The 15,203-nt window shown below is 52.1% G+C and overlaps 1 protein-coding gene across 14 annotated transcripts in view; it reads left to right on the top strand.

Moving 5' to 3' along the window:
• Positions 1-15,203, top strand: part of ZNF536 (zinc finger protein 536) — a 437,816-nt gene that overhangs the window by 291,368 nt on the left and 131,245 nt on the right. The window contains exon 8 of one of the 14 annotated variants that reach the window (XM_019423310.2): positions 6,650-7,580. The exons of the other annotated variants lie outside the window; for them this stretch is intronic. Within the exon in view, the coding sequence (XP_019278855.1) occupies positions 6,650-6,657 (8 nt within the window). The 3' untranslated portion in view covers positions 6,658-7,580. Of the gene's footprint in view, positions 1-6,649; positions 7,581-15,203 lie in introns of those variants that run through there. 14 annotated transcript variants of the gene reach the window in all.

Here is a 15,203-nt window from a genome sequence, read left to right as displayed (position 1 = left end):
GTTAGCAAATTGGCACTTCTTTACCTCCTGAAAGAATATGGTTACCCCAAAGTAATTCCAGGTCTTAAAGACGTAATAATAAATTTGGAGCCTAGAATTGGATCAAATGAATGTCAGGGTGGGCAGGGAGGATCAAAGACATTCTCTTGGCACCCAGATATTCCTCGCTGAAAGCCTCTCTCTGAATAGGAGCTCAGTGTATTATATCTAGTCCCATGTAGGCTTGGCAGAGACAAATGGTTGTGGTACCTTTCCACGTTTAATCTATGAATGGATTTCTGTGACTCTACTGCACCTGTTGAAAAAAGGAAAGGAGAGAAGGAAGAAAAGGGAGGGAGGGAGGGAGGAAGGAAGGAAGGAAGGAAGGAAGGAAGGAAGAAAAGATGGATAATGGAAGGGGTTATTTCTCAACCTCCAAATTCTGATGTTGCTTTGAGCACACAGCAGAATTCAGGAAGCTGGACTGGGTGCACAATTTAAATTGATATATTTCTTTTACCCTCTCCTTCCCTAATTCACTGAGAACTGGATCAAGCAGTCAGAAATATTTTTTTGAATTGTCAAAAATCACTAAATGGATTTCTGACAGTTCAAAACAATATTGACGGTTCCTGGCGCTGAATGATTCACAAGGCCCCATTAACCAGTACCCCCCGATCTATTTTTATCCACATATAATTCATTGCGTGTGAAGCTGTTAAAAACAATATTTAAAAGAAGGAGAAAGGGGTTTTATGTCAGTCCAATTTTTTTTTCTTTTTTTCTGGGGGAGCGATGTTTAAGTCTTCTTTTTTTTTTCATTGTTGTTTTAAGTTTGTGACTTTTCTTCCTTTATTGTTGTTTGGTATTTTTTTCTTTAAGTCTATTTTCAGCCCTTTCAAATACCTATGTAGGACCATAGTTCCTGCCAGGAATCCATGCATCAGAAAAGATCAAAACCTGGCATGTTCATAAGCTCATTCTTCTTGAAATGAGCTCGTATTACCCCTATTAATTTTCCCGTCTTCCTATCAATGCTGAAGGAAGGCTGCCTGCCTTGGAGGAGCTTGCCCACTGGTGTCCTGCACAGTGAGGGTGGAGGGGAGGCAGCGTCAGTGGGCCTGGTGTCTCGTGAGCCCTTGTCCTCTAAACGGAGCACTTCTCACCTTCTCCCAAATAGCAGCCCACAGCACTCCCCTGACAGCTCCAGGGTATGTGCAAAACACTTTGCTTAGTTCACTTTCAGCCCTTGCGCCACAGATCCTGGGGTCTAAGTTGTGGCTCCTCTCTCAAAAGGGGAATGGAGACCCTCGGGCCAGCCAGGCAAAAAAAACCAACAGGCATCCTGGTTGCCTCTCCAGGTCGGGGTCCGGGTCTTAGCTCTACCCTGCACTCATGGTAAGATGCCAGAATGAACTCTGGCCACAAACTGCCTATTTTTAGAGAGCACAGGTTCTGCATTTCCTTGGGCCTCATTTCTTCTGTGTCCTCTCGCTCGAGCTTGGAAGCAGCTGGGAAGGCCCTCCCCTGGCCCTTGTGTTTGCTTGGGGTGGGCCGGAGGCACTGTCCCTCTTCCTCCAGGTGGGGCCTGCCCCTGCCCTGTCTTCACTCCCCACTCCCATCTCTGGCCCTCCATAATCAAAATCTTCTTATCTTGATTTATTTTCTTACTGGCTGCTATGTGTCCCAGAGCCCAGGGGGTTGGGGATGGGGGGCCGAGGTAGGCATATTCATCCTTTCTACCAGTTGGTATCTGGGAGGAAAACTGAAGCCTCGCTGGTTACAGAATGGGCATTTGGGGGCATCTCTCTCACGGTCCAGCTCACCGTCTCTCTAGCATTGCAAGGAGCACAAATGATGGTTGAAAACTTCCTACCCTTATTGGCTTGACTTTGCAAGAGTGGAAATGATATTGGCATCAGGAAATCAAATATTCCTGACGTTTCTTCCCTCTTCTCTGCTCCACTCAAAGTGGATATGGATTTCCAAATGGAACCACCAGCTTGATATCTGGTTTCCTCAAGAAGCTGGGCTTTGCCAAACCAAAGAATTATTCCGGTATTCCTCATCTCAGGAGAGTTTAGGGTCTGACGGTTGTCTAGTTAGTAAACCCAATTCCCCACTTCGATGCCCCCAGAAACAGGCTTGTAGGAGGAGCTAATGTCCGTCTGTGTCTATTCTCATGGGATGTGAAAGTGTTTGAAGAAGCATCAGTCAAAATCTTGTTCATATCACGCAGACTCCCCACGGAGCTCAGCAGCAACTCTGACACATGCTGGCGAGTTGGAGGAGGTGGCTTCTAACCCTAAAGTCTGTGGGAGACTCTCATGCTGTAGGCTGTACTTCTAGGTGCTTCCCTATCTCTGCATGCCTGCTTCCTAACTGCTCAAACTCTGGTCTTCCATTTGCGTGGCTTCACGGACCTAGGTTCCTGGCCAGTGAGCACTGGCCGTGCCTGGCCAGTGCACTTCTGTCTTGGGTTCAGAAGAGAGAGATGAGGAGGGGGGCCAACCCAGCCCATTGGGTAGGAGACTCCTGTAGCACGTGCCATGGTTGAGAGCTTGTGCCTGAACTTTCTAAAGGTCCTTCCATAGAGAATAGAGCATTTGCCTGTCAAAGCCATATCACAGAAGATCCCGAGAAGGAGCCATCTTGGATTAAGCTGGAGGATATGGACTGTTGGCTCTAGAGTAGGTCAGATCCCACTATGGACCTGATTTCGTTGGGTGAAATCCCACTCCAATTAAAGCTTCCATTTCTTGAGGTGTCTTTCAGACTCCAGGCATAGCCCACATTTCTTTATTCGGCTGAAGAAACATGGCGTACACCATGGGTCATTCAGGGCCATTAGAGAACCTGGATGTGCCCTGGAGTTTGTTGGAATGGATTTGACCTTGGTCCTGCAATGGGACAGGAGCCACATGAGTATTTAATTAGGGAGTAAGGGCAGGCTGGAGCCGTGCTCACATCCACTGATAGGACAAGGTTGGGCAATCCCCTTGTCCAGGCTGAAACACTTGGATGAACTGTTGAGTCAGCCAGCAGCGTGGAGGTCAGACAGCATGGACAGCCTGGGCTTCTGTGTGCCCCAGACGGCACAAAGCCGGTCTGCACAGCACCTGCAGGGCTGGCTGCATGGCAGGGTTACAGAGCACATTTAACCCCAGTTTGTGGATTTGGAAAGCAACCCACAGATCACCCTTACTCTTTGCCTTTCAAACCTGAGACAGATGGCTGGGGGTCATCGAGTGTTGAGTCTGGCAAGCAGGGTTTGCTCGGTGTCTTTTGGTGAGCCCAGGGGCAAGGCTGATGGGCAGCATTAAAGGGAAAGGCAGCGAGAAGGACGACACACTTTGTCCCCTGAAGCTCTGGAGTTACCACCACGCAGGGAAGCGAGGCTGAGTGAGGAGACTCCACCAGCGTGTCTGTCATGGGCATGAGGCCTTGCACAGTGGCTTCTGGACAGAAGCACCCACCAAGCCCCAGGAGAAGCTGTTGGGAAGGCAGGGTCATTAGCAACAGAGGCCCCAGTAGTCTTACCTTGTTATTCTCAGGTTGTAGGGGAACTGGTTTCCTAACCCAAATTATGCTTGAGACCGAAGGTTCCCTGGGCTCCCGCAGTAGTGAGAGAATCGGGACCCCTCCTTAAAAAAAGAACTCAGGGTCCATCGAAACCTCTTCCCATCATCCATGCTAAGATGTGTGATGAAATGAACTAGGACATCTGAGCTGAACGCTGTTAAAATGGGACTTCCGTCCTCCACAAACCTCGCTGATTTCCAGTGTCGGCAGTCTGAAAATATTCACTACTTACCAGCTACACAGTCTAAAGCAGGGGTTGGCTACTACTTTCTTAAGGGGCCCGAGAGGAAATACATTAGGATTGCAGGCAGTGTGGTCTCTGTCACGCCCACCCCACCCTGCCCTACAGTGCAGGAGGAGGAGCCACAAATGATCATTAAGCAACTAGGCGTGAGGAAGGAGGTGCCGCTGTGTCGTCCCTAGAGAAGACACACAGGAACCCGTCTGCTGTTGCCTCGAGGGCCAGTGAGATGATGCAGGGAAGGCCCAGGTTAGTGCCTGCGGGGCTCCACCTACTGCCACTCGAGACAAAGCCAGAGACACCAGAGACTTTCCTGAGAGAGAGGCTTTGTAGACCCCGATGGCCTGGTGTACCTGTTCCCAGAAGGTCACGTCTCTGCCTATGCACAGAGACTTGCAGGAGAAGACTCCTCCGTGCCTCATGGAGGTCCCAGAGTCTCCCCGGTCATGGCCAGTGTAGGCAGAGGAGGAAGGGACAGGAGCTTGGCTCTGAAGGGAGCTTGCTCCGTGGAAGCTTCAGTTCCCTCAGTGATGGGCAGAAATGGAAGGATGAAACAAGACGATGGATGTAGAAGAGGTTGGGTAAATGGTTCTCAATTGAGTTGGTGTTTTATAGCGGAAGTGAATGTCTACGTGGGGCTGTCCTGACAGAGTGGTGCCAACGTCCAGATGACTTTTGGCTGCAGTCTCCCTTTGCCATGAAGCAAGTACAAATCTCACTTCCCATCAAGGTTTAAGAGATACGTTTTGCTTCCTCACGTGTGCCACGACAGGTCATGGATAGCAAGGAGATTCTGCTGGTGACCTTGTGATACCTGTTGCAGTGGCCCCACCCTTTCAATTTCTACCCAATTATCTTCCTTCCTGTGAGACGGCAGGTGCTTGGCATAGGGAGTAGGTCCCTCCTCCTCAGCGTTTGACCAAACTTTGGCTAAAGTCTGTGGTCAGAGATTTCCAAGGGGGCTTGGCTGGAGTGTGTGGAAACACCGTGAGAGCTCCCCATGTGTGTGTATGCGTGTGTGCACATGCATGTGTGTGAAGACACCCAAGCATAGGCAACAGGTGCACGGCCCAGGGTTTTTGGTCTTATGGATGATTCTAAGATTGAAGGGGTGGCCTAGCAGCCAGCAGGTTCCTATAAAGAAAGGAGGTTAAATTAGGCAAATGGCACAGGAAGAGAACCACAAAATCGAAATCCGTCAAGTGTAGAGGAGCCCATGTTCAGCCAACACCAAGAAGGGCCATTAGCCTAGAAGATCCTGGGCGTCTCCACTGTAGGGCCTTGTTGTCTCTGAAGCTGCCATGCTTTATTTAAAGCCAGATGAGCAATCATTCCTCCTTCTTCTCTTCTTTATGAGCTGATTCTAAAATGGATTGGCTTGCAGAGACTGTCGATAAAGCACAACTTTGCACTTGCTTTCTCTGCCTGATTTTATCATTTACGGATTGGTCGTTGGCTTCCAGAGTCCAGCCTGCTCCCGGGAACAGTGTGTGTCCAGGGGCTGATGTTAGACCCCAGTAGGGAGGACCATTTGGCTTGTGCTAAAGTCCAAGGGCACATCCTTCTTAAGTTAGTGCAGAGCAGTACTCCATGCTGCCCGCTCTGCTCCTGCTGGCTGCCCCCAAACCAGCCACAGAACCTGTCCCTCAGATTCTGGCGGGACACAGGGGAGGTGTTGTCCCCTGGGATCTCCTGCAGAAACCGGCACCCACGGATGGGCTGTCCTCTTCCCTCGTCCAAAGCCTCACTGTGTGCACTGTCTTGACGAAAAGGCAGCCTCTTTGGATGGCAGCCTCTGCAAACTCTCTGGGCATTCTCTTCCTCCTCCCCCCGTCCCTCTTTGTAGATTAAATGGGAATGCCACTGACGTGATGTCGTTTGCACTGCAGGATGACAGAACTGTTGTGTGAATACCATTGTATTTGCCAAATGGTCCACTCGTCATTTCAGAACAAACAAATGGATGGTGTCTGTAAGTCGGCAAACACTGGTGACATTTAGCCTTGTTTATGTTCCTTTCCTTTTGCTGCATATTTTTGGCTCCAAAAGCTACTGTCTGAATCAACTGTGCCTCCGAAGCAGGAGAAAAGTCTGGTAGCTTTCACCTTGGTTTCTGTGTGCGTATTCTTTTTCGATTGCTCGATATCTACTGTCCAGGACCCAGCCTAGGGCGAGAGAAGACAGCAACTGAGCTCTTGGTTCAAAAATAATAATAACAATAATACACACACAGACACAGACACACACATACACGTCTTTTTCTCCACAGTAATGACTTAAGACTGGGAGGGAGGAAGAGAAAGCTGAGGGGAGAGAGTGCTGTCAGACCAGACACCCACACCCCTGGGGACGTGCAGACTCTCCAAGCCCGCCCACCGGCCACTGCCGTGTGATACGGCAACAGCGTGACCCCCTCGCTGTCTTGCGCTGAGTGCAGGTGTCCTGAGCTTAAGCTTGGCTTCTCCCTCCTTCCGCTGCTGACTCGGAGTGATGCTTGGCACTGACAGCCACGTAGATACAGGCCACATCTTAGCTATTGAAGGAATCAGGTTCTTTTCTTTTTTATATTCAGATGTTGTGTGCAAAGCCCAGGTTTCAAATAAGTAGTAATTATCTCCTATTACTTAGCGCTGATCAACAGCACCTCTACGCCTAATTGCCAACCTGCTCTAATCACGTAGCCTATTCTTGCTTTAGCCAGAGACGGAAGGACCAAATTTTATAAATATTGCTTTATTGTCATTCCTCCATTAAACAATTAGGGAGCGTGGCCCTGTCCTTGCTTTTGAATGCCTCTAGCCTACGTGGTTTCTGGATTGTTTAATGAATCTGCACATTTTCTTGCAGGTAAGTGACACCCCCCGTTCTAGTCGGTCTAGCCGGACTTGCCCTTGTCTGTTCGTGCTCCTCGGTGGCTATCTGCAGCTTGTTAATTGTGTAAAGTCAAGAGAAGAATGTATACACATATGTGTGTTGAATAAATAATTACTATTGGCACAGGTATGTGTATACACACGACACATCAACCCCACCACAGTATATATAGCAGAGAATCAGGGAGGTTAAAAATATTGCCCCATATGTTCCACTATTAGTCATGGATCGCGAAGGCTTAGTAACTTGAACGAGAGAAAATTCCCTCCGAGTCGTGAATCCTGAGTGACAAACGCTGGTGGATTGGAGGTCCCTTCACCTGTGAAAAATCTGACTGGGGGCCGGGGTCGGGGGCGGGGTGGGGGTTCCGCTACGCCAGCTCGCCGAGCTTCCAGGGGCGGGCCCTGAGGGTCTCGTTGGCATTCCTGCTTGTGTCTGATTGTCCTGTATTTTGTAACACTTTAGAAGACTCCAGAAAAGTGCAGTAATTCTCTTTCTCCATAGTATTTAAGCAGTGCTGTTGCTAGTTGAATATTGTGTCAGGTTGTCCTATTAACCGGGAACAGACGACAGTAAAATCCCAGGGTACAGGCACGTTGGCATCCATAACTTCAAAAATGGTGACTGAAGCAAAAAGTGTGTAAAACTTGTGCTGGGTTATCGTGTGCTTTGGACTAGAGTATTGTTGAAGTAATTAGAAGATTATATTAAGGTGTTCCTGGTAATGAAGGCATGTAAGTTATAATAATTGTAGCTTTCTGAATAAGTGTCAAACTATATCTTTAAGTGTGCTGTATGCTGACTTACAAGTTAGGTCATTTATGAATGGAATGTAAAACAATACTAAAAATGCTTCAATAACTTATCTTGGTATTGCTAATAAAAAAAAAGCTGTGAAACATTAGTGCAGTTTTGAGTCATTATGTTAATTCATTCCACAACACGCCCCCTCCCCCCTCCCCCCTCCCCCGCACCCCCACCCCCTGACATCCTCCCTTGTCGGAAGCGTCCACAGGGCATTCAGGGAATTCTAGTTTGCTGCTCCACTGGGATGTTGGCTGGGCAACTGGTTGCTTCCCACCCACCGCCTCCGGCCCCGGCTCACCTTTAGGCGGGCCCCACTAGTAACCACACCCGGACGGGCAGATGCAAAGGCACCTGCAGGTTGGGTGAGGTGACGTGGTGGTGGGTGGGTGACCGCCGGGTGACACGTGCGGATGTCTCTGTACAAGTGACTGTGGGCACCGAGACCCCCCAGGCCTGCTCACAGGCCCCGCGCGCAGGGACACTGAGGCACGCAGCGCGCAGGCTGCTGTCCCCCAGCCCAGGTGGGGAAGAGACTGCTCACACCCAGCCTCCCTCCAGCGAACCCCCACCTGTGCTTTGAATCCCGTGAAGTGTAGTTTAAAAAAAAAATTGTTTTTAACGTTTATTTATTTTCGAGAGATGGAGAGAGACAGAGTGTGAGCGGGGGAAGAACAGAGGGAGAGGGAGACACAGAATCTGAAGCAGGCTCCAGGCTCCGAGCTGTCAGCACAGAGCCCGATGCGGGGGCTTGAACCCATGAACTGTGAGATCATGTCGCTTAACCGACTGAGCCACCCAGGTGCCCGCCCCCACCCCCCCGCCCCGCCCCGTGAAGTGTAGTTTTAAATGGAAAGGCGCTGGGAATTGTTGGAGTTGGAATATTTTTGTCCACGGAGATTTTTGGGTTGTGCCTGTATTTGCTGTCACAGGCTTTTGCCTGCCCGGTGCCCCACTCCATATCATGGTGGTGGGGCGGGGGTGGGGGGTGCACAGGAGGGAAGGAGTTTGCTTCCTGTTTTTGTTGCTTAGATTTTTTTCTGTCCATGAGCTGGGCTTCAGGGCCCTGCCCCTTCAGCGTTACCAAGCCTTCCTGCTTGGGTCTGTTTTGGAAACGTCTAGACTCCCCGCACACGCCTGCTCCCCGTTTAATTTGTCCTGTTGTGGGGGGAGGTATTATCATTTTGACAATGTCCCCACACTCCCAGATAAGTCAAGCGTCCCGTGTGTGCCAGGGGATGGAAGCCTGGGAATGTCCCCTGAACAGCCCTGGCCTTAGCAACAGGACAGTCACAGCACCTTGACTGCTTGGAACATTCTCTTCAGTATGTCTCCTGCGAACTGTTGATGTGATCCCGACCCCAAAGACCATGTATAGTAGGAGATTGTCTCTGATCTGAGAGAAGCGGAGAGAAGGGAGAGATTCTGCGTCTGAGAACACATGACAAAGCCCACATGGAAAGCGTAGATCTTGAAGAAAATTTACTAGCTCTCTGCCCACAACCGCTTCCTGATTCTTTGTTCACGGGTGAACTGAGAACACGCACTGTGGGTTCTGGTAGAAAACATGATGGACCCCGCCATGCCCAGTGAAGGTAAAGGGAAGTGACCCCAGCCCCAGGCCCCACGCCCCAGGCCCACGTGGCCACCCTGACAGAAAGAAGGACTCCAGGAGGATTTTGTCTGTATCTCTACTGCCCCCTGAGTCTGGGGAACTGTGCCCTTTCCTGGGTTCTTGAGTCCCGAGGGCTCCACGGGGCCTGCATCACCTCGGCGGGCACGTTGCCCCTGTGAGGAGGTGCTGTGTTCCCTCCTTGGGGCCTGAAGCCCTGTTTGGGTTAAGAAGCCACATAGGCAGCTCCCAGGATGGGGCTCACCACCACCCACCTTGTGCAGCAAGGGGCACCCCTGGGCCCCTCTGGACCAGTGCGTCAGGCCTGGGGGCACAGGCAGGGAGAAGGAGGGCTCTGGAAGGCTGCTGGGCCTCAGTGCCTCTGCTCAGGGTTGAACACGTTGCCCGAGGCACTGTTCACCATTCACAGCCACTGTGCATGCTCCAGGACCCCTTCCCTACCCCACAGCCCTGACCTTGCCAAGCCAGCAGGGACTCAGGGGTCCAGTGAGTGGCCGGGGGCCTTGGGTATGGAGGAAGTACCACTGAAAGGGACAAAGCATCACGCTGACAGTGGGAGGGCTCCTGGGGCTGCTTATCTGGGCATCTGCTGTTTTGTCTCCCTCCCTGGGCCCATCCCCTAATGGGGTCTCTACCCATTTCCGCGTCTAAGGCAGGGGGTCTTTCCTGAGTCTCTCCCCAGTGGTGACTTCTCAAGCTTAGAGGAGACCTTTGTGGATTCTCATCCTTTTATGAACCGAGTCCCAGCCTCCTCCCACCTCTCCCTTCATGGCACCCCTGCTTCCCACTCACCTCCCCCTCTTTCCCGCCTAGGGGGAAGAACTCCCTTCTCACCCGTTGAGAGTTCTTGGGAACATCCTGTCTGCTGTGAGCGAGCTGGGTGGGTTCGGGTCTCTGGAACGAGCTGACTTCATTTCACAGCTCTGCGTGGGGGCTGTAGCTCTGTTCCCTGCTGTCACCCCCCCCCCCCCGCCATCCCCACATGGGGTTCTAACAAGCCCCACCTGTTCGCACTCCACTTGGGGCAGCCACAAGCATCACCTCCTGGACCTGCCCTTGACCTTTCCCAAGCGGGGCCGGCCCACTGATCTGAGGTGAACGGGAACCCCCCTTGGTAGGTGAGACTGAAGTTTCGAGGAGGTAATTGTGCCTTGAGGCGGGATAGCCGGAGGCAGGGGACGGTGGTCTGCACCTTATGGTAAGACAGAGTCCTCAGATCCATTGATTCATCTACACACGTGGGGAAGTATGTTTGCTTTGATGAAATGCAGATATTCTGGTGGTGGGGGAAACAATCTAAACTTTGGGAGGTGACTATGGCTCACGTATAGTCACTTTCTCAGAGATGTCACGATGATTAAATTACCTTCCTGGGTACGCAGTCGCACACTGGCAGCGTCGTCTCTGCATGAGCAGATTCCGCCTGTTGAGCAAACAGTGTGCGTTTTCAAGGTTAAAGTTGGGGAACTCTGCAAAGCTATTTCATTAGCAAAAACACCCATTTGTGCGCCCAGACGCCGGCTGGCTTTCTGAGGACTTTCTCTCTCGTGCTTTTTGTGGAGTTGTCCAGGCACACCCATCTAATCGTAACCCGCTGCTCGCGAGGTTACGTTTTCTTTTTGAACTTCTGTTGTTGTCAAATTAATATAATATGCTCTCAATTATCCACATAAAAGGAGAGAGGCGCCCAAGCAGGGAAAGTAAATTTGCAATTAATTTCCTAAATTATTGCTCTTTTTATATGATGGACAAGTCGCTTTTCTCTTTTGACTCAAGGGTTTTGTATGTCCCGGAGGGAGGGCTGGGCGGATCCCCAGGACAGGCCACTCCCAGGTGTTCACACACCTGGGGCCGGGCCGCAGGCAGATGTTCTGTGGGCTCGTGGAGTGGCCTCGGTGGGTGTTTAGGGGTCCGGGGTATGTTTGGCTCTTTCTTGTCAAGGAGAGTCCACTAATCTCGGTCTCCCGAGATCCCATTGGTGACCTAGTTGGGGTCTCCCAAAAAGCAGACCGTAAGATAAGAACCCAGGGGGAGGTAGCGTATGTGGGCGGAGACCCCAGGAGCCATGAGAAAGGGAGCAGCGAGGGCGACAAGGCAGGGAGGAAGCTGCCCAGGTGTGTTAATGAGAAGGTTGCCTGTTGGGGTCTGCACTCAGTGCCTCTGGGGACCCTCTAAGGCATTGTGTGGAGCTCATCTTGGAATTACCCCACTGAGGGTTGAAGAAGCTGGGGTATTTAGTTGAGCGTCACTGCAGCCCACACAATGACCAAGCAGTCTTCTTACGTCCAGAGAGAGACAAGAGGCCACTGGCATGCCGAGTGGAAAGGAAGAAGTAGGACACCAACGACATGTGCCACAAGTGGGAACCCCTTGGCCAGAAAGTTTTTATCCCCTCGGTGTACTGCATAAGGTCACCAAGGATGACAGAGACTCATCCCATGATTCCCTGTGGGAAGTGAACTGTGCATTTTAAATGTTGAAAAGTGCCTGGCCTCTCAGCTTAGACACAAACTTACAGGAGGCCAGGTGGGAGGGCTGACCTCGGGGTCAGGAGACCAGGTGTCCTACCAGCAGTCGAGCTCCAAGGAGCTCCGATGGCTCATCCTTTAGTTTGGGCGCCATTTCTCCGTTGGCGAAAGGAAGGGGTGCCTGGACGTCCCCTCAGTAACCTCCTGGGTCTCAAACTCTGACTTTCACGGTCCTTTCTAGCCCAGACTTTTCAGGAGACTTTGTAGGACCTGGTCAGCCCTAGAGTCCTCATGAACACTCACTTCAGCAGGGCCCTGGGTGTGGGAGCCAAGCAGGCGTCCCCACAAGTGCATGAACTCGTGGGACTTCAGATTGACCGAGACTATTTACTGCTCGAGGGCGTGGGGCCTGTGAGTACTCACCTCAGCGTGAAGACATTTTTATTAAATCATAAGAGCACTGAGGAATTTCCCTTTCCTTTTTTTTTCTAAAGGGGAAGTCAGTACAACTGGATTTTTGAGTTCATGGTAGTGCAAGAAACACTTGATCATTTGACTTTTTTTCCTTTTCAATTTTCAACCTCTCGTGTTCACAGTGGAGCTTGTGAAGGTAGTATTTTCCATGATTAAGTTTTCCTCAAACACATTACAGGTACCAATTTGATAATCCAGTGAGTCCCTCTTCGGACAGTAGTCCCTCTTGGGAACCCCCAGCTCCCAGCTGGCACTCCTACCTGGTGACACCTAGAGGCAGAGAAAGGAGGTACCGAGTATGATATGAATCATACTCTGTCGTGCACCATTGGGGCACAGGGACAGTGCACATCCTCCTCCGTGCGGGGGGCCTTTCCGTCCTTCTACCCTCAGGGCTCTCTTGGCCACTCAAAGTTGCTGTTGGCTAGCAAGCCGCACCCGTTCCCCAACCCCCCAACTTGGGACAGTATGTGCTGTCTCCAAGCGTGAACCCCGCAAGTCCATGGTCTCTTGTTTTCGATTGAATATAACCTGATTGCCTCAGTTTTGTCTGCCATGAAATGGCACACTTATACACCCTCTAGAGAGTAAGGCGAATATGAACAAGTGAGTTGGAGGTTGGCGAGTCGCCCACATTTCAATTATTTAAGGATTTCTGCCGCTATGCAGGACCAGGCAGGGCTTCCATGAACACTCAGAGCTCGCTAAGACCTTCGCAAGTGGCTAGAGCATCTGGGTAGGGCAGTGCAAGGTCGAGGTATGGTGTCCCTCATCCTTGCCCGTCTGAAGACACCACTGGACAGGGTTCTGTCTAAGTTGCCGGGCTAGCAGTCCTCCCATCCCAGAGCGGACACCTCCACGGCGGAAACTGTTCGGTTCAGGTTCGGCGGTCGCATTCCCGGGATGTGCAGAAATCACCCCCGTGGGCTCCAATGGAGCCATCTTGCCTGTGTTCTAAGGCTACACAGGATTTACAATTAGGAGATTTAGAATGGGATCCCTTCGCCGTCAACAGGATTCTGGTACCAGTGGCTTTTGCTTTCCATGAAAACCTTGGGCTTGAAGTGTCGTCTCTAAATCACACTCAGGGCAATTAATTTTAAATCCCAAGGGGAATTTCCTTGAGGACTTTGCGGTAGACGCCTTTGCATTTCATTCATATAGGCAGAGTGCCTGGGTTTCCCTAGCATTGGGTGGGTTCATGAAATGCTGGAGGCGGAGGAGGTGGGTAGCGAGGCAGGAGGATGCAAAGCAGGCGGGCCTCCCTATCCTGGAACCCCCAAGAGGGAGAGGGTCTTTGGATTTGGGGCCAGGCGTGTGGGACCCTCCCAGTGGGGGAAAGAGGGATGCCCTTGGGCCCAGGGCATCCAGGGCCTGACAGCCCGAGAGAGCCAGAGAGTGGTTTGGGGTCTGCAGGCCTGGGGACCCCAGACTGGACACCATGCCCACTATATCAGGGGTCTGCGGGATAGAGAGTCTGAAGGGATGGCGGAGCCCCAGGGGCCTGGTCTGTGACGAAGGGTGGACAGAGGGATGGGGAGCCGGAAGGACCCGATGATGGGAGAGGATTCGAAGAACCAGAACAGAAATTGGGCCTGGAGGACAGAAGTGAAGGAAAGAAGCCAAGAGAGAAAATGCGAACAGAGCAGAAGAAAATGATAGAAGAAAAGCCCCCGGAGGGGAGAGGGCAGACGGAGGAAAGCCTCGAGGAAGGGGGGGAAGAGAAGCCAGCAGAAATGAGCGGGTCCGGGCCGAGGGGAACCCTCGGGAAGCCGCCCGGAGCGTGCAGGTGGCACTGTGCTGATGGGAAGGGCCTGGCTGCTGGGCCAGCGGTTCTCCCAGTTCTAGAGGGAACACTGAGGGGGCCGGCCGAGGGGGCTGCAGAGGCCCCGAGTAACAGCACCTCCTCCTTCCGGGGCTCCAAACCACCAGATTCAGGAGGAAATGCTGCAGCTTAATCAGAATTATTTACAAGATAATGGTCCATTGTTTGCACTAAGACAGATGTTGTCTGTGGGAACTTTGTGTTTTATGCTCCTTCCCCTGCTCTGCCTTCACTCGGTGCAGATGGGATCGAAGTAATGTGAGTTATTATTCCAGGGACTGCAAAGTCGGAGGCGCCTTCATCCCAGCCCGGGCTCGGCTGGGCAAACGAGCTGGGCTGGCATCGGCGGTGGGGAGGTGGGTCACTGCCGGCCTCGGGCCAGGCGGGGCCTCTGGTCTCCCCGTAGCCCCTCCAAGCAGCCTGTGATTAAGAAGGTCTTGTTTCCTTGGGGGGCGGGCCTGTGCAATCGCCTTGTCTGGTGGACAGGAAGGGCGCGCTCTGATTAAGGTGCACTTGCTGTTTGTTGAGTCGAGAGGTCACCACTGACATCGCAAATGAGGGTGGCCATCTGGCCCTCTGCTTGCCAAAAGGAAAGAGCGGCCCCTCTGGGGTAGGGGCTTGGAGCCCTTCTACCTCTTCTTTTTTAACTGACGAGAGAGCTTGCTTTTGATCCTGTTCAAGGGGCCAGGTCTGGACTTGTGACTCCGTCCTTCCTCCTCCAAGGGCACGGATGGCCAGATGAATGCTGGTTTCCCCTACCGGCCCGGGGAGCCGCTTGTCCCAAACGAGGAAAGATGGGGCGGGGTCTCTCGGTTTCAGGGGGGCTCCCAGCCTCATCCGCCCTCTAGGCAGGTGGGCTCCCAGCCTCGCCCTGGGCTCCCACCTGCCTAGTGCCGCCCCCTTCACGTAAAGCCCCTGAAGCCAGCTGATCCTTCTTTGGCACTCTAGGGTCACCAGCCACGCCAGCCACCTCTGCCCAAGCTAGTTCACTGCGTCATCAGAGCCCATCTTCTGAGTGCGAAACTGAGGCCAAAGGATTGTTGGGTGACTTAGCCATTTTCTCCTCGGTGGAGAAGCCTTCCAACACCTCCAGTCGGGACCACCCCCTCTGAACATCAGCTGTGCCTGGGGCATGAGGGTAGCTGTCTGCAGCATCAGGGAGGGGGATTCAGTGAGATGCTTGTGTCTGGTGACGAGCACAGGCTCACCACCCAGTACCAGCTACATCATACTGCCTGTACAAATTGCATTTCCAACATCAGGCCGTGACCAAACAAAAAATCACTACCTTTGGAGGCGAAAACCAACCAGCGGTAGAGAAGA

Source organism: Panthera pardus, unplaced genomic scaffold (genome assembly GCF_024362965.1).
Source record: "Panthera pardus isolate Hobbes unplaced genomic scaffold, ASM2436296v1 HiC_scaffold_18, whole genome shotgun sequence".
NCBI lineage: Eukaryota > Metazoa > Chordata > Mammalia > Carnivora > Felidae > Panthera > Panthera pardus.
The sequence above is the reverse complement of the archived record's forward strand: the minus strand, read 5'-3'. Positions and strand labels throughout refer to the sequence as shown.